This window comes from Lepidochelys kempii, chromosome 1 (genome assembly GCF_965140285.1).
Source record: "Lepidochelys kempii isolate rLepKem1 chromosome 1, rLepKem1.hap1, whole genome shotgun sequence".
In the NCBI taxonomy this organism is placed as follows: domain Eukaryota; kingdom Metazoa; phylum Chordata; order Testudines; family Cheloniidae; genus Lepidochelys; species Lepidochelys kempii.
This window is the reverse complement of record NC_136380.1, coordinates 267,488,185-267,513,249: the sequence shown is the minus strand read 5'-3', so window position 1 is coordinate 267,513,249 and position 25,065 is coordinate 267,488,185. Positions and strand designations below refer to the sequence as shown.

Below are 25,065 nucleotides of genomic sequence, written 5' to 3'. Positions count from 1 at the left end.
GAGTGACCAGAGAGACTGAAGTGTTCTCCGACTGGTTTTTGAATGTTATAATTCTTGACATCTGATTTGTGTCCATTTATTCTTTTATGTAGAGACTGTCCAGTTTGCCCAATGTACATGGCAGAGGGGCATTGCTGGCATATGATGGCATATATCACATTGGTGGATGTGCAGGTGAATGAGCCTTTGATAGTGTGCCAGCAGTGCCCCTCTGTCATGTACAAAGATTCTATATGTGCATGCTTTGGAGGTTGAAATCCCTCCTCAAGAACTTCAGGCATTTCTTGGCAATATTTAGTGCTAATAAAATGCCTAAAGCGCATTTTTATGTAAACCTAGATTGACCTGTGATCTAGTTTGGTATGGAAAAGTTAACTTTCATAGAATATCAGGGTTGGAAGGGACCTCAGGAGGTCATCTAGTCCAACCCCTGGACCAATGCCCAATTTTTGCCCTGATCTCTAAATGGCCCCCTCCAGGATTGAACTGACAGCCCTGGGTTTAGCAGGCCAATGCTCAAACCACTGAGCTATCCCTCCACCCACGCTTCACTGACATCTTTGTTTTGTCTGTTATGTAAGAAGTTTTATGCATTATAAATTAAATAAGTAATTTTGTGACCTCTTGTAATTTTGGGGTAATAGTCATATTGCTTCCTTAGTCCTACCCCTTTTTATTTTTTAAAATGTTTTTTTAGGTGCTTTGTATTCTTTGGGATATGGAGACTGAAGAAGTTGAAGATATTCTGCAAGAATTTGTTAATAAATCTCTCTTATTTTGTGATCGTAATGGGAAATCATTCCATTATTATTTGCATGATCTTCAACTTGACTTCCTCACAGAGAAGAATTGCAATCAGCTTCAGGTAGAGTAACCACTAGTTTATACTTACTCTTTAACATTGGTCAGCCTCGTGTGTTAGATACACTTCTGTAAAAGAAAATAGTCGTGGTCTAAAATCATTCCTATGTTACAGAATGTTAATTAACCATTTTTGTAGAGATAGATTCTAAATACTTAACTTTAATTATGCCTATTAAGTTAAACCGTTTTTTTTCCCCTCAGTCATTCATTTTTGACTATTTTGATACTGAGTAATTTGAAAACATGGAGCTGGGCTGACATTGAAATACATAATTCCAAACACACCCCAATATATTTCTTCTCTTGTCTTCTGTTTCTCTGGCTATAACCCATTGCTAGTAGAAGATGATGCAATATCCACATCACTACATGATATCAAGAAGTGTTAAGATGACACTAGAATTGGAATTACCACTTCTATTTTGGTCTCTTTTAAACGCAGAAAATAGAAAAGTGTGTGCACATTGGTGGTCTCTTGAATGAAACCTTAGGGAAGGAATGAGAAAGTGATTGCAAATAGTCTATTTTTCTCAGATTCTCTTCCCTTCATCTTCTAGCACACACTCATTTAACAAAACTAACAGTGAGGAAAGAAAGCGAAAGAACAAGAACAACAAAAGTTACTTATGTAAGTTACAAAGGGCTTTACAACTCAAGGCTGACTACAAGCATAAAACCTTTAAAATTTAGATCTTAAAAAAATAGTTTCCCATATTTCACTTCCAGTTTAGTTCCATAATTGGAGCGTAATGTTTCCAAATTCATATCTTGGACATACCAAATGGTCAGCACATTCAAAGCTCAGTGGATGAACTTGGAGAATCAAGTTAAAAGTAGGTCAGGCAAAGTCTGAACTATTATTAATTTTGGTTATTTAAACCCATAGTAGTACTTAAAATAGATCGCATTATTTTCTGGAAGGTAATGACGAGAAAGGGCGTAACAGGGCATCGTCCTGCTCCCATCTCTTTTTCTTTAGCCAAGAAATGCTTGGAAATCTTTCTCTCGAACACCTTTTGCAATTTATTTACAGTGTCCTTTCTCACCACCTTTACAACTTGTGCAGCTCAGAATTTACAATAGCATACACTTGGCAACAGCACGCTCAGCCAAGGCTGGGGGAGACAGAATGCATCTTCCCTCTGAGTGATCTCTCCCGGCTCCGCCTCTGAAATGCCTCCCAGGCTCCCTTCCTGAGCGCTTCATTCTTGTGCTTTTTCTACTTTCTGGGTAATTGGTTAATTAGCCTTGTTTCACTCTCCTTCCCATCCACAATCTATCAATTTACAACTTTGCCCTGCAGGCTTACTCTGGGGTGATTTAATTGGTGATCCAGTGATCAAAGTGATTTTATTTTGTAAAGTGCTTTATACATTTACAGTGTTTGACAAATATGGTGTGATGTTCCCAGAACTTCGGAGATTTCCTTTAGTGAAAATATGGTCCTGATTTAGACATGGGACTACCCGAAAGATATTGTGGAAAAATGTTGCAGGAGAAAAATTAATCTTTCAGATTAGTGAATTTAGATGTTTATTTCACTTCTTGCACATTTTATAGCAATGGTAATTAAAATTTTAAGTGAATTCATTCAATACAATATTTTAAAACCAAAAACCAATAGAAATATTTTAGCCCAGGATTTGATATAGTATTAATTGGAAATTTTATTGCTGTTGCAGGAGCTGCATAAAAAGATAGTAAATCAGTACATGAAACATTATCAACTACATATACCTACTCCAGCTCAAGAGGACTGTATGTACTGGTATAACTTTCTAGCATACCACATGGCTAGTGCCAACATGCAGAATGTAAGTTCAGACTTAAGTACTTTCTCTCTCCTTTCTCCCACAACCACATATTGTCTCCCTACATAACTGTTTCCTACAAAAGTCTCTTCCTCAATGTTGCAAAATCCTGTAATTTCATTGCAAGTCTTTTAATATTTGGTGTGGTGTTGGTTGATTTTTGTTGGCTTTTGTTGTTGTCATTGTGTTTTTACACAAAAACCAAGCCCCAGCTCTTAGAATCAGGTGGTTATGCCACATCTTTGTTCATTTAAAAAAACTTTCTAGCTGTCTCATAATTTCAGAGAAGTTTAACAACATGAACCTTAAAGGCTCAAAAATAAAAAAAAATAAAAAGAACCCCAACTTTATTATTTTAAAATTTCATGATTTTTTGGGAACCTAATGTGGCAGAGGACAATATTGTGGACAAACTTTAATTAAATTAAATCTCATTGAGTTAAGATTAATGTTGTTGTAGTTCATTGTATTAAAAATGCAGGTATTTGTGGTGGTGTGAGATTATATGCAACTTCTCTAGGAGGAGGGGGTATGCTAATGTAATTCCTTTGATTATCATCATTTTGAAGCCATGCACTGGAGAGATTTCAATATACTAGTTCAAACTGGATTTTCCAGGGAGCCACAGACAAAGACGATTTTTGGATAAAATAGCCTGGTTTCAAACAGACTCAGGGCCTTCTTGATCCAGCAAATGGGCAGGACCACTGGTCCACCAAGGGGCCCCAATCCTTAGGGAAGGATTCAAAGGACTTGGCCTACTGGCTGGGTCTGTTATGAACTTGTGGCCGCAGAAGAAACGCCTTTGTGCATTTTAAGGACTAATCACCTGACAGAGCCCATGTTCAAGTTGGGTTGATCTCTGGTAAGCTTATTAGCATGCATGTAGTTTCACTTACGATTTTTAATGTTTTTTCCGTACTTACTGCCTTTGCCCTAGGAATAAATAGAAAGAGCTATGTGGTAACTTATAACTCTAGGTAATCACTCTGTTATTACTCTCTGAAGAGAAAGTAAGCAAACCTGCTTAGGCAGAGACCCTTTCTGAGAATAATACAGTAAAGGCAGAGAACTGTGCAGCTTGGAAATACTCTAGTCAGAAGGGAGAGAGACGCAGGTCTCCACCCAAGAGAGGTAATGGCTGGGGAGCTGGAAGCCAGAGAATGCATGCCCCTTGATGGATCACTGCAGTGAAATACAGGTGCAGTTGTCCTGAACTGGGACACCTACCTCGTGATTTTTAAATACTTCAGATTCGCCATACTGCTTCCTTCTTATATTACAAGTAGCTTGTTTTAGCTAGGGGGAAATTCTGAGGGAGGGGAAATAGTTTAGATTAACTATCTCATCAGATTTAATTTTTGCTCTCACCATAGTTCTGTTATGTTGTATGTGAGCCATTCTGTGGATATGGAGTTGGGGGATATCTACATCGATGCCTTCATCTATCTTACTTACTGGGTTTTGTATTCTGTTTGACAGTGGTCAAAAAGAGAAATTTTGTCATTTAATTTTTTCTTCCTATTTGTATTTTTTTCAAAATATGAAAAATTTCAGTTAGCTCTATAATTGGATGAAAAATGGGAGGGGACGCTTTATGGAAAACTACATCAGCTTCTCCCATTTTTTGTTTTTGAGTTTTGAACTTTTGTCAGTTTCAAATTTAGAAATGTTTTCATCAGGTTTTAGGTTTCTAATTATTTGTATAAGTAAGAGATAATTTGTTTGCAGGGTCCTTATTCATGTTGTATTCTCTTGAAACTCCATTTGTGCTCAAGCATAAAAAAAAATTATAGGGTTGTTTTGTTTTTTTTAAGTTGTAAACTTTGAAGCATAGGATTGTCTTTCATTTCTACACTTAGACTGGTGCTACCAGAAAGTAACAAAAATAATCTGGTAGGGTAAATTGGGGATGCTTGGAAAAAGATTACTAAGAGATTGAATCCGAAAAAAGTAACAGCTGGTCAGCCATATGTAATTTACATAAAATATAATTTTCATAACTTTTCATTATAATTTTTTGTAATGGGACGTTTCTTTAAAGATCAGTTACTCGCTGGCTAGGACACATTCAAAACAAAATGTCCTGTGTCCATATCTGGGATACAAGGCATTCAAATTCTTCAAAGAAGTGGTTCGGGTTTTCAATCTCACTTTATGGAATATTTCCCTTCCCCTCCTCTCTCACTATTATAAATATTTCTCTGCTTAGAAGTGGCAGTAACACTTGCTACTGTAGGAGGGGCATTAAAGTCTGTCGACCAGTTTTTCAAGTTATAAACTTCTTCTCTGCTAAAATAGAGCTAATTAGTTTTATATAGTGTAGTGCTCTTGGGTAATAAGGTTAATGCACAATAGAGGTGACGTTAGAAACAGCTTCATCCTTTTGCTAGACAGAATTTATTCCATCCATTTTGGTTATTTTACCCTGAAACTGCTTTAAAGTTTGGCAATGGCAGCTTTATGCATAGTAGTTATACTTCTGATTTTTTTCAGGACTGTGAAAGCTTTAAAAAGTCTTCTGTCAATCTTTGTGGGACGTTCTGTTGGACTATGTTCTTGTTTTTGAACATTTAACAAACTAATATTTGCAAAGTTTATCCTTCCTCTCTTTCCATATGTCACAGTACTAAGTAATTTCAGGCTCTGGCTGAGGATCCCTCTTTGAGGATCTTGCATAGCTGTCTCTGACTCTCTCTTTAAGTGTTCGTAACTGATGAGGCCTGTCCTTAAACTTTGCCAGTAATCAATTTTAGATTTTTATGGCTTCTTTTAATATGGTGTTTTTTCCCTTTGATGTCAGTCTATTTAAGCTTTGAAGCCTTACAGGGATGTTGATTTTTACTGTACACATTTAAAAAATGCTAGACACAACAATTTTATATATGCAATAACTTTTTTCTATATATATATTTGTTAAACTCATTTCTTTTTCTTACAGGAGCTTTGTGCTCTCATGTTTTCTCTACATTGGATAAAAGCAAAAACAGAGTTGGTAGGGCCTGCCCATTTGATTCATGAATATGTAGAATATAGCCATATATTGGATCAGAAGGTATGTTACTTTAAGATAAATGACTAAGTCTCTAACCAGACCCTGTTTTTCTGTTTGATTTCAGGTTATTAAAAATAATTAATTGGTTAGAGGCCAAAGGAAAGAGTGGTGAACTATGGAGTTGCCTTACAGTAAAGCCTGTAGGTTGGGGAAGAAAAAATAAATTCTTGGACATTTAATATGTAGATGAGTAACAGACCATAATGTATATAGTCAGTGTGAAGACTGAAAATAAATAAATCGTAATTTATGTAGAGCTTGTAAAAATGTTGAATTATTATAATTAGTAAGAAGTAACACTGGTAGGGTTCCTGTAGTCCCCACATCCTGTTGGGACAGATTCTGTCACCCTTACTCTGTGAAATAACTGGTTGACTTTGAGAGCTGTTTTGGGATTAAGGGACTACTCATTGTGAGTAAAAGTGATGGTATCTGGCCCATTATTTTGGGGGAATCAGTGTAATACGTAGGTTACTTCCAAATATTCCGTTTTATTAAATCTGTTTGCTCCAGGACTAAATATAAACTACACTTCTGAAAGATTAGAATTATTATGCAAGATGCAAAAATATGAATAATATGTTTGAAAAATGTCCATGTTCAGTTCTGACTATATTATCAAACATACCTGTTTCGTTCACAGGATAGCATAGTACGTGAAAACTTTCAGGAATTTCTGTCTTTAAATGGGCACCTTCTTGGAAGGCAGCCATTTCCTAACATCATACAGTTAGGGCTGTGTCAACCAGAGACTTCAGAAGTGTATCAACAAGCTAAACTGCAAGCTCAGCAAGAAATTGTTAAAGGAGCATTTTACCTGGAATGGATGTAAGTAGTTACAAACTGTCTTGATATACTGGTTTCTTGCATACCGGGAAACTAAACAACTCTTCTGAAAACTATTTTCTATGTACAATTAATCCACAAACACTTTTAGAGAGCATTATGATTTTGATAAGAAAAAGAAATGCAGCTATTTGAGGAATTGTAAATCTAAAAATTATTTCAAAAAGGCCGAAAAGATAATATGGCAAGTTAATTCAATTGGGGTGGGTAGTGTGACAAAGCTCTGTCCTTGTCTCCGTGGGTCCTGCGTTTCTTGGCAGATTTCACTAGCCTGAGAGGCTCACTGTGACCCTCCACGTAACCCTTCTCTCTCTCTAGAGACAAGGGTCACAGTCTGAGCCATTTTCATCATAAGCCAGCAAGGGAGGTGAGAAGCTGTCCTCCCTTGCACAGTCTCTGTCTCCCAGTCTCAGTGATTAATCGGCAGGGGGAGCCTGGGCCCACCCTCTACTCCAGCCTCCAGCCCAGGGACCTTAATAATATCATCTATGGTAGCTGACCTTTTAGAAACATGACACATACAATTCCCTGGGCTACTTCCCCCAGCAGCCCCCACTTCCTCAGGCTCCACTTCACCCTTACCTCAGGGCCTCCTTCCTTGTGCCTGATATGGTGTGTACTGCTCAGTCTCTCCAACAGCGCAACTTCCTCCCACAGCTCCTGACATCCACCCCCACCTTACTAACTGGGAGGCTTTTAACTAGTTTCAGCCAGTCCCTGATTGGCTTCAGGTGTCCCAATCAACCTAGCAGTCTCCCTGCCTTCTGGAAGGTTCTTAATTGGCCCCAGGTGTCTTAAGTGACCTGGAGCAGCTGCCATTTAACTTAACCTGGTACCAAGGATTTGTTTAGCCTGGAGCTAATAAATCTATCTCTCACTACTTTTCTATAGCCATCTGGCCTTGCCCCATCACGTATCCCCCCTGCTCTGCTCAACACCATAGAGTTGGGCATCTTGGGATGCCAGGCAGTATGCTTGTGACAGAACATCAGCATTACCATGGTGGCATCCAGCCCTGTGTCATATGCAGAACTGGAATGGTTGGAGGGATAAGAACCACCTGGTGACCCTTGCATTCTTTTACTTATTCCGCTGCATCCACTGGAGGAGTGCATGGTCCATCACAAGAGTAAATCGCCAGCCTAAGAGGTAATAACACAGTGTCTCCATAGCCCATTTGACAGCAAGGCATTCTCTCGACTACTGCGTATTTCTGTTCTCTTGGGAAAAGCTTTCTGCTTAGGTAGAGGGCCGGGTGTTCCTCTTCTCCCACCATTTGCGACAGAACCGCTCCCAACCCCACCTCAGAAGCGTCTGTTTGTAAAATAAATTGCTTGTTAAAATCCGGGGCTATGAGTACGGGGTCATTACAGAGGGCCGTCTGAAGGTCTGTGAATGCTCCCTCTGCTGCGTCGGTCCACTTTACCATGTCTGCACTTCAGGCCTTCACCAGGTCCGTTAGGGGACTTGCCCTAGTGGCAAAGTGGGGAATAAAACGTCAGAAGTAGCCTACCACGCCTAGGAACATGCAGACCTGCTTCTTTCGGGTCGGCCGGGGCCAGTTTTGAATTGCCTCTAGCTTATTCTTTTGGGGCTTCACTATGCCCCTTCCCACAATATATCCCAGGTACCTAGCCTCTGCTAGCCCTATGGCGCATTTAACGGGATTAGCAGTGAGGCCAGCTTGCCTTAAGGTGCGCAGTACTGCCTCAACTTTCTCCAAGTGGGTCCCCAAGTCTGGTGTATGGATGATGACATCATCTAGGTATGTGGCTGCATAACTAGTATGGGGGCACAGCAGCTCATCTATGAGGCGCTGGAATGTGGCTGGGGCCCCATGTAGCCCAGAAGGGAGGACAGTGTACTGGAATAGCAAAAGGAAAGAACACTGTCTTTTCTTTAGCTTCTTTGGTCAGAGGAATCTGCCAGTACCCTTTTGTCAGATCCAGTGTAATCAGGAATCGGGCACTACCCAGTCAGTCAACCAGTTCGTCAATGCATGGTATGGGGTATGCATCAAACTGGGATATTTCATTCAGTTGGCGAAAGTCATTACAGAATCTTGTGGTAAATCTAGGTTTAGGCACTAGAACAATTGGACTGGACCACTGACTAAGATTCTTCAATAACCCCTAATTCTAACATTTTCTTTATTTGGGCCTCAATTTCTTTTCTTTTGGCTGCTGGGATTCGGTAGGGTCTCAATGTTACCTTGGCTCCGGGGATTGTGTGGATATGGTGATAGGTCTCAGTCGTCCACCCTGGTTTTGTAGAGAACACATCTCAGTTGTGATTAATCATGTCGGCTGCCTCGATCTTTTGGATCGGCGTCAAGTCAGATGATATCCTCAATTGCTCGTGTAAGTTACCCTCTTAGGGGAGGTTCTCCTGTGTGACTAAGCATGCCTCTCGATTGTGCCAAGGTTTTAGAAGATTGATGTGGTAAATTTGCTCCAGTTTCCGGCAGCCTGGCTGCTGCACCTTATAGTTCACCTCTCCCACGGCTTCGATTACATCATAGGGTCCCTGCCACTGGGCCAACAATTTACTTTCTGCTCTGGGCACCAGTACCATCACCCGATCCCCTGGTTGGAACTGTCGAAGCTTCGCTTGGTGGTTATAATGGGTTCGTTGGGTCTCCTGTGCTCTCTCCAAGTGTTCCCGTACAATGGGCGTAACTAGGGCTATCCGATCTCTCATCTGCAGTACATGCTCAACTATGTTCCTTCCTGGATTTGGCTCCTCTTCCCAGGCTTCTCTGGCTATATCCAATATGCCCGGGGTGGGCACCCATATAGTAGTTTGAATGGAGAGAAACCCGTGGATGCTTGTGGAACCTCCCGGATGGCGAACATGAGGTAAAACAATAGGGTATCCCAATCTTTCCCATCCCGGCTCACCACTTTCCTGATCATGGCCTTGAGGGTCCTATTGAAACTTTCCACAAGGCCATCTGTTTGCAGGTGCTATACAGAGGTCTGTAGGGCTTGTACGTGAAGCAACGAACAGAGAGCTTTCATAAACTTGGACACACAAGGTCAATATCTCCCTGGGTAGCCCAACCCAGGCAAAGATCTGTACTAGTGCCTTAGCTATTGTCTTGGAAGCTGTGTTGCATAGTCCAGTACAAGTACATGTTGGTGGCCCTGAGCTGTCTTCTCTAGGGGCCCTACCAGATCCATGGCTATGCGTTCGAAAGGAACCTCTATTATTGGAAGAGGTATTAAAAGAGCCCGCAAGTGTGGGCAAGGGCTATGTAACTGACATTCTGGACAAGAGGTGCAGTATCGCCGGACATCTTCATGTACTCCTGGCCAGAAGAACCACCACAGGATCCATGCCTGGGTTTTCTCTACCCCTAGGTGTCCTCCAAACGGGTGACTATGGGCGAGACTTAATATGGCTTTTTGATGTTTTCATGGCACCAGAAGTTGTTGTATCTCTTGCGCCTGCATTTGCCCCACGCAGTACAGGAGATCTTTCTTCACTATAAAGTAAGGTCCGGAACCCCAGACCTTCCCATCCACGGGTATCTCATCGATCTCAGCCACCTCTTGCCTGGCGTTATCATATCTGGGGTCCTCCGCTTGGTCCTGCCCGAAAGTCTCTCTCCCGGGACTAACCTGCCCAAGCTCCCAGGGGCTGGCTTCTGCTTCTTCCAACGGCTCGCCGCCGTCATGGCTGGGGGCAGCCTCTGGCTCACCTTCCGTGGTGGGAGTTTCTCTGTTGGCTGCTCGCGTCCATCTGCCTACTAGGATCCGGGTTCCCAAGGCCTTCACAGCCTTCCTCTCTTTTATGGTCTTTCGGGGGGGCTGAGAACAGATCCTGAGAAATCTCAGCGAACATCGGGAGCTGACATGCCCCCAGTGATGAGTTGCTGTCCTCAGGGTCCCGACCTCACTCCAGCCTCTCCGGGGGAAATAAATTATCAAACCCTGGATAGTCCCTCCCAATGACTACAGGATATGGGAGTTTAGGAAGTACGCCCACTGTCACCTCAATGGGGTTCCCCTAAACTTCTATCTCCACCGGGATGGTGGGGTAATGGCTCACAGCCCCATTCACGCATGTCACTGCTACGCGTTTGGCTTGTAGCAGCTGACTACTTTTTACCAGCTTACCCGATATGAGGGTGATAGCACTCCCAGAGTCCACAAGCGCTGTAGTCTCTGCTCCATTTTTCCTCACTGGCCTGGTGTAATTATGCGAGGCTAATCTGACTCCCGTGAGGTGGATAAGGGAGCATAGGACCTCCCAGTCCTTCAAGTTACATTGCATAGGCTCCTCGGTGCTGGGACATTGTGCTGCTATGTGTCCCCACTCCCCACATGCATAACATCTATAATTGCTTTTAGTCACTCCCCTATCCCGGGGGTTAGGGGGTTTAGTCTCGGAGTTCTCTCCACTCAGGCTAATCCCTTCCTTCTGGGGTCCCTGCTGGTTTTCGCGCCCCCCCCCCTTCCACCTAGGACTCCCCGGGGGTTTGGCTGACAAACCTTCCAGGGGTGGGGTCAGGTGCTTGCTTCGAAAGGGGCCTTCCTTGGGTAGTTGGGTCAGTTCCCTGGCTGTCATCCATCTTTCTACTAGCATGATCATCTCGTTGTACGTGGACGGATCGTTCTGGCCTTACCATTTGCGGAGATCTGGCGGCAGTCCCCACATGTAATGGTCCTTGACCAGGGTCTCCAAAATCTCTTCTGGGCTGCACACTTCGGGCTGTAACCACTTCCGCGCAAGGTGTATGAGGTTGAATAGCTGGGACCTCAGGGGTTTGTTCCTGGTATTCCACTCATGGAACCTCTGGGCCCTTACTGCTGCCGTCACCCCTGATTGTGCTAGGATCTCTGCCTTCAGACGGGTATAGTCCATGGCATCCATGGCAGGCAAATCAAAGTAGGCCTTCTGGGCCTCTCCACACAAAAAAGGGGCGAGAATGCTGGCCTGCTGCTCTTGGGGCCATGCCTCACGCTGAGCAGTCCTTTCAAATGAGAGGAGATATGCTTCTACGTCATCTCCTGATGTCATCTTTGGCAGACAACCAGTGGCCCTCAGGGTTCGCATCCCGTCAGACCCTCGGGCTTGGGTGGATGTTCAGCTTGTCGTCCACCTCTCCCAAGAAGGCACGATCTTGGGTCATCTGACTCATCAATAATTGATTGGTTTCCTGCTGTAGCCGCATAGACTCCTGTTGCACCATTGCCTGAACCCGGGTGGCCTCCTGCTGGGCTGCCGTGGCTTGTACCAGAGCTCTTACCACATCCTCCACTGTGGTACAAAGCAAACAAACAAAAAAAAAATCCAAAACCCCAGTGCACTTTTATTTTTAAACCTCCTTTCTTCCGCCACGCTGTATGAAATCCCACTTTTAACACCAGTTGTGACAAAGCTCTGTCCTTGTCTCAGTGGGTCATAGAATATCGGGGTTGGAAGGGACCTCAGGAGGTCATCTAGTCCAACCCCCTGCTCAAAGCAGGACCAATCCCCTGCGTTTCTTGGCAGATTTCACTAGCCTCAGAGGCTCATTTTGACCCTCCACATAACCCTTCTCTCTCTAGAGACAAGGGTCACAGTCTACTGAGCCGTTTTCATCATAAGCCAGCAAGGGAGGTGAGAAGCTGTCCTCCCTTGCACAGTCTCTGTTTTCTCCCAGTCTCAGTGATTATCAGGGGGGAGCCCGGGCCCGGGCTCTAATAGTATCATCTATGGTAGCTGACCTTTTAGAAACATGACACGTACAATTCCCTAGGCTACTTCCCCACGGCAGCCCCCACTTCCTCAGACTCCACTTCACCCTTACCTCAGGGCCTCCTTCCTTGTGCCTGATATGGTGTGTACTGCTCAGTCTCTCCAACAGTGCAACTTCCTCCCACAGCTCCTGACATCCGCCCCCACCTTACTAACTGGGAGGCTTTTAACTAGTTTCAGCCAGTCCCTGATTGGCTTCAGGTGTCCCAATCAACCTAGCAGTCTCCCTGCCTTCTGGAAGGTTCTTAATTGGCCCCAGGTGTCTTAAGTGACCTGGAGCAGCTGCCATTTAACTTATCCTGGTACCAAGGATTTGTTTAGCCTGGAGCTAATAAATCTATCTCCCACTACTTTTCTATAGCCATCTGGCCTTGCCCCATCACAGTAGGTAGTTGTTGTTTGTTTTTTACTTCTATACCTAAACTGTAGACTGTAAGGTTTGGTTCTTAGTGCTGAAAACAGCAATTCATGTAGTATAGAAAGAAACCATAAGAAGATAGATAGATAGATATAAACAGAAAATGTAACATGTATGGAGATAAGTCTTGGGAGGGAAGGTGGGATTTGAACACCCGTAGAAGACATACATGGGAGGGATTGCAAATGCTTTGGAAGATAGGATTAAAATTCAAAATGATCTGGACAAACTGGAGAAATGTTTGTCCAGATCATTGTCTGAAGTAAATAGTCTGACTTTCAGTAAGGACAAATGCAAAGTACTCCACTTAGGAAGGAACATTCAATTGCACACATACAAAATGGGAAATGACTTCTTTGGAAGGAGTACTGTGGAAAGGGATCTGAGGGTTATTGTGGATCACAAGCTAAATGACAATCAACAGCATAACACTTGCAAAAAAAGTGAACATCATTCTGGGATGTATTAGCAGGAGTGTTGTAAGCAAGTCATGAGAAGTAATTCTTCCACTCTATTCAGCGCTAAGATCTCAACTGGAGTATTTTGTCTGGTTCTGAGTGCCATATTTCAGTAAAGATATGGCCAAATTGGAGAAAGTCCAGAGGAGAGCAACAAAAATGATTAAAGGTCTATAAAACATGACCTATGAGGAAAAATTGAAAAAAATTGGATTTGTTTAATCTGGAAGACTGAGGGGGGACATAACTGTTTTCAAGTACATAAGAGGTTGTTACAAGGAGGAGGGAGAAAAATTGTTCTTAACCTTTGAGGATAGGACAAGAAGCAATGGGCTTAAATTGCAGCAAGGTAGGCTTACGTTGAACATTAGGGAAAACTTCCTAACTGTCAGAGTAATTAAGCACTGGAATAAATTGCTTAGGGAGGTTGTGGAATATAAGTCATTGGAGATTTTTAAGAATAAGTTAGACAAACACCTGTCAGGAATGGTCTAGTTATTACTTAGTCCTGCCTTGAGTGCAGGGGACTGGATTAGATGACCTATTGAGGTCCTTTCCAGTCCTATACGTCTGTGATTCTATACTTGTCCTAAATACGCTTTTGGAAGGAAAGTGCCCTACTAGTGAGCAACAACTTAACACATAGGTGATCGTTAACTCTTCATACAAACATTATCCCACTTTTGGATGATCAGACATATAGCTATCCGAGCCCTTATAATGCATGTGGCAGGTTGCAATATACGTTACTCTTATGCCCTGAAATCTGGAAGACAAAAGTGAAAGATATTAAAGTGCTCTGCAAAACATAGGTGTACAGGTATTTTTTGTGTGGATTAGATTGAAAGAAGAAACCTCACTTATTAGTATTTTTCTTAAATCATTGACTATTATTTCTGTGTTGTAGAAATAAAAAATCCATGAAGAACCTCTCCCGTTTGGTTGTCCGTCCCCATACAGATGCAGTTTATCATGCGTGTTTTTCCAAGGATGGACAGAGAATAGCTTCTTGTGGTGCTGATAAAACCTTACAGGTAAAATACATAAATGTAAGCAAACTAAACTAAATAAATATATATAATATGACAATCCAGGCAAAATAGTACTTAAGTTTTTCTATTTTTGTTTTACTAGACAAGGATGCTAAGAAACTAGAGTACTTCAGAGGGAAAATAATTCAAAAGGATATAGACAATGGTGCCTAAATTATTTTAACTGTATAACTTATTTTAAGTCATCTTTTTATTCAGAAGGATACAGGATTATATGGTTCAAGGGTTAATATCCCCTAAATGCAGCTATAGCCAACGTAATATAGAGATTGTTTGTTTGTTTTTTCTTTAAGTACACCCCTGGATCATGTTGCCTCAGGGCACATCTGCAATACAGCATCTGTAACGGCACAACTATGGTGCTGCAGTTGTGCCTCTGTAGTAAAGGACAGGATTTTTCCATTGATGTAGTTAATCCACCTCTCTGAAAGGAAGTAGCTAGGCTGATGGAAGAATTCTTCTATTAACCTAGCCATGGCTGCACAGAGGGTTAGGTCCACCTAACTATGGTGGTCAGGGGATTAAATTTTTCACAGCCCGAGTGACATAGTGGTGGAATTTATTAATAATACTACAATTATTAATATAATGTGAGACCACCAGACACTAATGTAACCATAAATTCTTTTAAGTCTAAAGGTCACGTATTTTATATTCTGTACATTTTATACAATTGCTCTAAACATGGCTAACAGCCTAAAAATAAGCCATCAATATATCCAACACAGTAACAAAGTATTCATAAGCATGTGGTCAGCATGCTGACAAATAGACCAGACCTAGGGAAAACCCATCTCATCCTGGTGTGCTCCAGCATGGTCTGACAGAGAGCCTTAAAATTAAAAAAAAAAAACAATTTTATTCCCTTCAACAAACAAATGATGTCATAGCGAAATACCTCTTTAGCTAACACCTAATTTGAGGCCATTGATTCTACTTTTCAATTTTAATCCAGATAAGATTTACAGTCTTTTTTTCCCTCCTTTTCTCTTCCCCTCCTTCCTGTTGACCAACAGCTTTTTTGTTGCACCTGGATTCAGATAGGCTTTACTTTTAAGATAACACTGGTATGTGGGGTGGGAAGGTCCATGTTGGCTCCTTTTAAAGACACATTCTCTTTGTCTTATTTAAAATCATCTTCAGTCACCTTTATTGGTCAGAGGCCTTCTTTTTAGAAACTCCCTCATCTCATTTAATTATTTTTTGAACCAGACATCCTCTCTACTCCATTCATTTTGGCCTTACAATTCATTGTTTTCAAGGCTTTCCTTCTACTTGCTAGTCAGGGCCTTTCTTTACAACACATTTTCTTAACCAAACTTAACCTAACTCTAATTCTTTAATTTCATATTTATTCTACACATAACTATGTTGATCTAATTTTTAAGTGTCAACCAGGCCTAAATTAACCTCACACAAAAATGCTTTGCCTATTAACCTTCTTAAAAACTGAAAATTAGTTTGCCAGTGCTGGAGGAGCCCTGTACTGGTTAGTACCAGTTATCTGTATGGAAATTGTAAAACTATATGTAGACATTTAAACTGTTCTCCCCACTTTTGCATAAAATATTTTATCAACCCAATGTTAGTGGAGGGGTGGTGGTAGAATGAGCTCCAGAAATGGGAGATGGGATTAGAGTAAAAACTGGGACATAAGAGGATGGCTTGCAATCAGAAGCTGGGTGAGGGGAACTTCCAAAAAGGAAAACGGAGGAGAGATGACTGATGCCAATTTATCAGTAGTCTGCCTAGAGGGAGCCAGCCAGCTCTCTAGAATGCTAGCTGTCAGTCAACCAGTACCCCAGTAAGGTGTACGTATTCCAGACAGCCAAAGATAAGGGTAACGAGTAACTTTTTTGCAAACCTTCTTTATCCTTTTGGATTCTTACTAAGTTGAATATTCATCTTAATTCCTAGGTGTGTGTTTTAGTTTCTGGTTATACACGGTTAATGTAGATATTTAATATACTGTATATTGTTGTTTTTATTTGCTGGCTGCTACTACAAAAGCCTAATGACATCCAGTTCAGAAAATACCTTGTGCATGTACTGTTTGGTTTGCTTTGCTGATGTCATTATGCTGTGCTTCCGTAGTTAATGGCTTTATTAGCGAAAGAGTACAAATTTCTCTTAAAAAATGTCAGTCATAAAGTTCAAGACAGAAGGGACCACTAGATTACCCAGCACTCTCTCACTAAACCCAACAATGGAAATGAGATCTACAGGAGACTAGACTACATCGGAAGAAGTAGTGTTTTACCCGCGAAAGCTAAGGCCCAAGTAAATCTGTTAGTCTTTAAGGTGCCATCAGACTCCTTGTTTTTGTGGATACAGACTGACACGGCTATCCCCTAATAGGAGGCTAGACTGTTTGCCACAGAAAGAGAACAGGAGGGAACAAGGTACACCAGTGCTTGAGGCCCCTGCAATGGTAGGGAAATGATTAAGTGAGAAATACTCAAATAATACTGGCAAGTGACTCATAGTTACATGCTGCAGAGGAAGGCGAAAATTCCCCACAGTCACTGGCAATCTGATTTGGGGAAAAATTCCTTCCTGACCCCACAAATGGTGATCCGTTAGACCCTGCGCATATGAGCAAGAACCAGCTAGCCAAGCTCCTGAGAGAGAGTGAGTGCTTGGTGCCACCTCAGAGCCCTGGCCCACCCTGCTTAGTGTCCCATCTCTAGTTGTGGCCATCCATGATATGTTAGAGGAAGCAGATGATAAAAACCTCTCGAATACATTAGTGGGAGGGAATCCCCCTGCAGGCAGCTGGCTAAAACCCTGAAGCATTAACTTTTAGGAACATGAGTGAGCCCCAGGTCTGTTGACCCTTGTCCCCCACCATCATCAGCAAAACCGCCATATAAATTTATCCAGCTCTCTTGTAAAACTAATTAAGTTGTTTTCCCCCCCCACAACTTCTATTGGGAGGCTGTTCCAGAACCTGACTGCTCTTATGGTTAGAAACCCTCTTATTTTCCAGCCTGAACTTGTGCATGACCAGTATATACCCATATGTTCTTGTGCCAAAATTGTCCTCTAGCTTAAACAGCTATTCACTCTCCCTGGTATTTACCCCCGCAAGCTCTTCCAGTTTTCTCTCATTAGTTAGATGCTCCATTCCCCTGATCATCCTTCTCTGCACCTATTCCAGTTTAATTTAATCTTTTTTGAATGTGGGTGACCAAATTGTACACAGTATTCCAAATGAGGTCTTACCAATGTCTTGTACAATGGCATTAATACTTCTCTATCTCTACTGGGAATGCATTGCCTAATACATCCTAGGATCATATTTTGTCTCTTTTTTCAGAGCCATGACACATTGGTGGCTCAGTCATCCTGCGATGGACTTACATGTCCAGGTCTCGTGCCTCTTCTGTCACTTCCAGTTGTTGAGCCCCCAGCTTGTAGCAGAAATTCTTATTATTAGTCCCCCCGTGCATGACATTGCACTTGTGACAGAAATCCATCGTAAATACTAACTTCAGTCTTTAAGGTCATTGAAATTTTTCTGTATTGACAATACCTGCCAACTTTGTATTATCAGCAAATGTAATTAACACACTCCTACTTTTTATGCCAAAGTTATTAATAAAAATATTGAATCATTTTGTCCTTGAGGAAATCTGCTAGTAACCTCTCTCCAGTCCCATTGTTCACTATTCAGCACAATCCATTGCTTTCTTCCCCTTTAGCCAATTCCTTTTTCACCTTTCAATGCTTGTACTCAGCCTCGTCTTCTCTAATTTATCTACTAATTTCCCATGTGGTACCATGTCAAATACTTTACTGTAGTTCAAATATATTAGCTATATTGCACTTCCTTTATCTAAAAAATCACTTCTTTTCCCAAAGAAGGAAATCATGTTAGTCTGACATAGTTTACCTTTGGTAAACCCATGTTGCAATGCATCCTTTTTACCATTTAGTTTGATTAATTATTCTTTCCTTCATAATTTGCTCTAAAACCTTGCGTACTATTGAGGTCAGACCAATAGGTCTGTAATTGCCTGGATCACATATTTTCCCTTTCTTAAATACAGATGTTAGCAATATTCCAGTCATGTGGTATGACCCCTCAATAGATAGATGTATTATAAATCCTTACTACCAGACTAGCAATCTCATGTGCCAGTTCTTTTAGTATTCTGGGATGGAAATTGTCCGGTCTCCCTAATTTGAGTGCATTAAGATCTTTAAGTTTTCTTGCAACTCAGATGTGGTCATTTCTATTTCTAGACACTCATTTTCATCATCCATACTGCTTTCATATGCATGTTCCATATTATCATAGTAATGGAAAACTGAGGCAAAGTATTAATTTAGTTTTGGGGCAACACCTAGATTATCTTTAATCTTCTTCCCATCTACACTGCATAGCAGCCCAAACTCATCCTTCCTTATTCTTTTTATTTATATCTATATTTATATTAAAAAAACCCTCAATTTAATTTTCCTTGGCAAGAGCTAATTCAGCTTGACTTCGCAATTCTCACTTTATTCCTACATTTTGTAAACTTCCAGCTTTCTTTGCTGATCAGCCCCTTTTTCCATTTCCTATAGGCTCTCTTCTTACTCCTAATAATCACCTTGAGGTGGTTATTCATCCAGCTGATCTGAGTCTGAGCCTTTCCCTACAAGTTTTTTCCCTCTTTCTTAGGATGAAAATTTAGCATAGTTTTTGTATAGTTCATCTGAAGAAATTTCAAGGCTCTTCTGCATTTAAGTCCTTGAGTTCTTCAATCCAGCTGCCTCCTTTAACTAATTCCCTTAACTTTCCAAAATTTGGCCTTTTGAAATAAAATATCATAGTTGACCATATGGTTTTGATTATACTTCCATTTAATGTAACCTGAATCAACTCGTGATCACTCAAACCAACGTTATTTCTACGACCAGCTCTTCTATGATGTCCTCATTACTTATTAAATCCAAGTCTAAAATTGCATCAGCTCTTGTGGTTCAGTGAGGATTTGATGAAGAAAACTGTCATCTATCACATCGCAGAATAACTGAGCCCCACTAGTCTTAGTAGCATTTATTCTCCAATCTGTTTCCAGGAAGTTAGTTTCCCATTGTGACACAATTCCCAAAAGTATTTATTAAGGCTGTCAATTAATTGCAGTTAACGTCTGCGATTAACTGAAAGCAAAATTAATGCATTCATTTTTTAAAGGGTGTCAATCACATACCTGCAGGCGGGGCAGGAGCCATCCCCAGCAGGAGGCTAAAGCCCCAGCCCACAGCTCTGGAGCCAGCGGAGATACTCGAGCAGCCCCAGCCCACAGCATCCTGGGCAGAAGGGGGACTGGAGCAGCCCCAGCCTGCTGCTTCACAGGCGGCGGAGGGGCTGGAGCAGGATAGCACTGGAGGTGACGGCAGGGCTGGAGCAGCCCCAGCATGCAGCTTCCTGGGCAGAATGGGGGCTGGAGCTCCACACCCCACCGGTGGCTGGAGTCCTGAGCAGGGCTGAATCCCAGAGAGCCCAGCCCTGACCCTATATTTGAAAATATAGAAAACCCCCCAAAAATTTATATAAATGGTGTTCTAATATTGTTTAACAGTGCGATTAAAACTGCAGTTAATCATGATGAATTTTTTTAATCGCTTGACAACCCTAGTATTTATTTCTCTAACAATATTAGATTCATTACTATTCATATACGAATCTGACCCTGGGATGTATAGCAGACCTCTAACACTATCCCAATAAAACCTCTTTCACAATCCTTCCCCAAAGTGATTTTGACCCAGACAGATTCTGTTTTGTCCATACTATTCGTATGTCTTTACAGTTTACTGCTTCATTGACATTCAGTGCTATCCCACCACCTTTACCTTTGTTCTCATGTCTTCTAAACAGTGCATACACTTCAATACCTATGTTCCAGTCATGAGTGCTATTCCACGAGGTTTCTGTAATCGCTCTATAACTGGTTTGACCTGCACCTGTAGTTCTAGTTCCTCTATTTTTTTGCCCAGACTCGCTGCATTTGTGTACAAGCATTCCAGTTTCCCTCAGACCTCATTCAGTTTTCTAGCTTGTGGTGTTCCATTATCTCTTGTTATATCTTCCATTAGCTGATTTTGCAGCTCCTATGTATTGAAACCAATCATGGAGTTTTCACGTGTTTTTCCCAACCTTCTCCCCTCATCTCCTAGTTTAAAGCCCTTACCAGTCATGCCAGCCTTGAGCCCAGAACGTTAATATCTCAGGTACTCAAGTGGAGTCCCTCAGTTGAGTTCAACACTATTTCTATAAATGCCTTCCAGTGGTCGATCATCCCATAACCTTCCTCCTAGCCCAGTCCTTGACCCATATGTTTACCTTTATTATCTTGTTACACCTTCGCTAGGAACTGGAGTTATTCTGCTGAAAATCACCTGAGTTTCCGCTTCTTTAAGCGCCTTACCCAGTCGAGCGTAGTCTTCCTTGATCTATTCCAATCGGTATCTAGCAGAGTCATTTATCCTGACATGCAGCACAATCAGTGGATTTTTCCCCACTCGCATCAGGATCTTCTTCAGCCTCACGTCCACATCTCGTATCCTTGCTCCTGGGAGACTGCACACTCTTCTGTCCTCTGGATCTGGTCTGGTCACAGCCCTTTTGTTTCTTCTGAGTATGGAGTCCCACATAACATAGACCTGTCTCTTCCTGGTATTGGTATGAATCTGTTATATGTTCTCTCGCAGTCCTCTGTGCATCATCCTCCCATTTTTCCTCAGGTTCCAGTCCCTGGCTATCTCATTCCTCTCTTCAGCATCTTTTGCCTGTTTCTTGTCCCTGTCCCTCAGTGTAGTGGAGGGAAAATGTAGCTGTTTATGGAATAAAATAGCCTTTGAAAGGGAACTTGCCTAAATTTTGCTGATAATTATTCTATTCCTCATTAAATAATACTATGGAAAAGGTTTTTTAAAAATTGGAAATACACTACTCTTCAAGTACCCTCCACCACAACCATTACCTAAAGATCTTGACTGAAACCAAAATATGGTGGTCCTTAGATTTGGGAAATCCAAATTTTCAGAATTTATTACAAATTCTGATTTCCTTGTACCTTAAACGTAATATTCATTATTAGATTATTTTTTAAAATCTGTTTCATTATCATTCTTATTCCCTTTCAACACAACAAGAAAGGGAAAACATAGAAAAGCCAAATTTAAACTACGTTGGTCCTGCTTTAGTTGGCATCTCAAAATTCCCTTGAACAATCTTTTGTTGAGGATCAATAGCTCTGAGTAGGGAAGTGTAGTTTAGATTAAGCAAGGGTTCTGCATTATCACAAAAGTAAATATGAGAATGTTTGGCAAGATGATGGAAGGATATGGTTTCTTCTTCCCATCCTGAGTCAGGGAAACTCAGGAATGAAATATTTTGTTGTACGGTCTTCCTTGATCAGACTTTGAAGTGTCTCCCCTTCTTCCTCAAAATCATTATTTGTTTCTTGAAAAGGTCCTTAATATGTCCAAGTAATCTGATTCTCGCGATCTATAGACCTAGAATTCCTCATTTTAATATAGACTCCAGCAAACAGTTATCCACATGGAGGATAAAAGGAAAAAATATTAATATATAATTTTTTTTTGTCTTTGGGATTTAAAATTAAAATACTACTACTATTTGACAACCAAATGATTGTGTCCTTTATACATTCAAAATTTTGTACACTAAATAGTGAAGAACCTGAATAGAAACACAATTGTACCCAAAGACAAATTTATTTTCATATTTTTTTAATTCGTCTGTCACCACTCACACAATCTTCCCATCACTATTTAAATTTTTCATCTCAAGCCTAAATTGTAACCTGTGATAATATTTTTAAGAATAATTCTAACCCTCCCCAGATTTCACTTTTAGCAGTTCAGGGACATTCTTATTGTTCCTGTGGTCTCTGATCTGAGCTCCAACTTTGTAAAGAATAGATATTTAAAATTCTGGGCACGCATTCAATGAGATTATAAACATTTTCAAGGTAAAAAAAAATGTAGCCTGAACTATTTGGCAATTTTCCCTTTATTATAAGGAACACTTGAAATAAGAAAATTGAGAACATAGCAATTTTATGCCTTGTAGAGTATTCTGAAATTAGCTCAGAGTACTGTAGGCCTAAGATTTCAGTGTGTGTTATATTCTGCCTATGTAGGTGTTTAAAGCGAAAAGTGGAGAGAAGCTTCTCGAAATAAAGGCTCATGATGATGAAGTACTTTGCTGCACTTTCTCTGTAGATGACAGATTTGTTGCAACTTGTTCAGTGGATAAAAAAGTGAAGGTAAGGCAATGGTGGTGAGCACTTTTCCTCAGAGTAGAACAAGTAATTCTGTTTCTAAACTTGAACCAATTTAACTTGAACCAATTTTAAGATCTTTTGTTTATACCTTATGTGGAGAACAAGTATTATAGGTACTGTTTTTCAACTTGAAAATATTTTTAAATGACATGCTTTTATTTTAGATGTGCTTAATTTAAAGCATAGTTTTGTGTAAAGCATAATTTACTATCGTATTCTCTTATAAGATGATTCTGTAGTCTGACTGGAGCATAATAATATCTGAGTGTGTGAACAGAATCATTACAACATGAGTGACATCAGTATCATAATAACTTCCTTCGTGCTTGTTGCCGGTATTGTTTCACTTGCTTCTGTTTGTCTTGTTTGGTTTTTTAGGCTGCTTCTGTATATTTCTTTAGTATTGTAGTAGGATCATATATGAAATTCGGATCTTTTACTCAAGAATGTTTTCTAAAGTCACCTCGGTTTTTCAAATGTTTCAACAAGGTGCAGGCCTGTCCATTTTAGTAATACCCTAAGACTATATTTTGGCAAGAGTGAATTGATGTGAAAAGATAGTTCCAAGCATCTTGTTGGGATCATATTTTTAGTAAAAGCTTATTGTCAGACCACTGTTATTTTTAAAAGCATCCTCTATTTTCCTCTCTTAGCCACAAATTGTTATTACTTGGACATAACAATATTTTTCATTTTTTAATGTAAAAATTTCACATTTTCCCCATCTTCTTTCAAATATTACTGGGAGAAATACTGTTAAATAGTTACAAACTTATGAGAAAAGTGCATGTAATTTATATTAAATATTCCAGCATAGTTGTAAAAAATATCCAACAAAAACACACCCTGTTGTTTTTAATAACTGTATAGAATATATTTCAAACAGTTTTTTTTGGTTGTTTAAATCAATTCTGTTTAGATCTGGAACTCAAGAACAGGTCAGCTCGTACAGGTATACGAAGAACATGTAGAACAGGTCAACTGCTGCCAGTTTAACAACAGAAATGATCAACTTCTCTTAGCCACCTGCTCAAATGATACTTACATCAAAGTAAGTGGGAAATGCTGAGATTATTTTTATGCTGCTTACTATTAAAAACGAATTGTTGTAAATGTACATGCACTTTATAATCACCTTAAAACAAGTTCCTTGACTCAAAAAGCTGACTCTGTAAGTTATTGGATAAGACAAACGTATGACACAACACATGACAACAATGCAGGTAAGGAAGAATATAGTGATAATTCATCAGAAGGTAGGTGGAATTCTTAGAAGTGGGTTTTTACAGGGGCTACCGAGAAGGTGGAGTGGCACTTAGCTTAGAGAACAAGGATGCTTCCCCAGCAGTAGGGGACAGTATGCTAAAAGGTATGACAATGAGAATTTGGGAAAAGGCTAATGGAAAAGATTGGGAATGGAGTAGTGATAAGAGCAGAAAGTTTGGAGAAGGAAAGATTATGTGTGATCTTCTAATTCAAGATCCTGATCCTTCCTTAGATGTCAGAGTGTACAAAAAGCTATTGAAGAGGCTCCAGGGGGAAGAGGGTTATGGTGAAGTAGCAAAAGAAATAGATGTTTTTAGCAACTGCATTTTGGAATGATTGGGAGCAGTGGGTGGAAGAAGTGAATCAAAAAAATCAGAAAGGTAAACTGTAGTAATTAAGGCAAAAATGACCAATGCGTGGAAGATTATTTTAGCTATTGTGTTGGATTATAACTATAATAAGAAGAGGAACCAAATGACTTAAGAGACTGGAAATGAGAAAGAGATGGACGAATCAGATGACACCTGGGTTGCAGAAAATAAGAATTGATAGTAAAAAGTAGTTGTTGACAGAGGTGAGTCAGATGACAAAGATTAGAAGAGATTCAGTTTTGGAGAGACTGTGTTTTAAGATTGTACTTGGACATCCTAGAGCAGGGGCTGGCAAACTTTTTGGCCTGAGGGCCACATCGGCTTTCTGAAATTGTATGGAGGGCTGGTTAGGGGAGGCTGTGCCTCCCCAAACAGCCAGGCATGGCCCGCCCCCCACCCTGTATCTGACCCCCTCCTGCTTCTTGCCCCCGACAGCTCCCCCAGGACCCTGCCCCTGACGGCCCCTAACCCACCCTTCCCTGTCCCCTGATGGCCCTCCGCCGCCCCATCCAAACCCTCCCCTTCCTGATGGGGGCCCCCCCAGGACCCCTGCCCCCATTCAACCACCCTGTTCCCTGTCCTCTGACTCCTCCAACCCCTATCCACACCCCTGCCCACCACCCCCAAACTCCCCTGCCCTCTATCCAAACACCCCCTTGCCCGCCGCTCCCTGCCTCCTTACTGCGCTGCCTGGAACATTGGTGGCTGGCACCGCGGCTGCACCAGGACAGGCAGCCATGCATCACAGAGCACCGGGTCCGGCCGGGATCTGTAGCTGCACTGCCCCAGGAGCTCACTGCGGGGGGGACAGGGGGAGAGGGGCCGGGGGCTAGCCTCCTGGGCCAGAAGCTCAGGGGCCAGACAGGATGGTCC

At 41.2% G+C, this 25,065-nt stretch overlaps 1 protein-coding gene across 17 annotated transcripts in view; it reads left to right on the top strand.

Annotated features, from left to right (window-relative positions):
• Positions 1-25,065, top strand: part of APAF1 (apoptotic peptidase activating factor 1) — a 91,058-nt gene that overhangs the window by 24,344 nt on the left and 41,649 nt on the right. For 11 of the 17 annotated variants that reach the window (XM_073327442.2, XM_073327445.2, XM_073327443.2 and 8 more), the window contains 7 exons: positions 698-865; positions 2,547-2,678; positions 5,617-5,730; positions 6,374-6,558; positions 14,105-14,246; positions 22,412-22,537; positions 23,475-23,606. In XM_073327442.2, coding sequence (XP_073183543.2) covers positions 698-865; positions 2,547-2,678; positions 5,617-5,730; positions 6,374-6,558; positions 14,105-14,246; positions 22,412-22,537; positions 23,475-23,606 — 999 coding nt within the window. Of the gene's footprint in view, positions 1-697; positions 866-2,546; positions 2,679-5,616; positions 5,731-6,373; positions 6,559-7,467; positions 7,600-14,104; positions 14,247-19,434; positions 19,631-22,411; positions 22,538-23,474; positions 23,607-25,065 lie in introns of those variants that run through there. The other 6 variants (XM_073327441.2, XM_073327450.2, XM_073327451.2 and 3 more) reach the window with 6 other exon arrangements.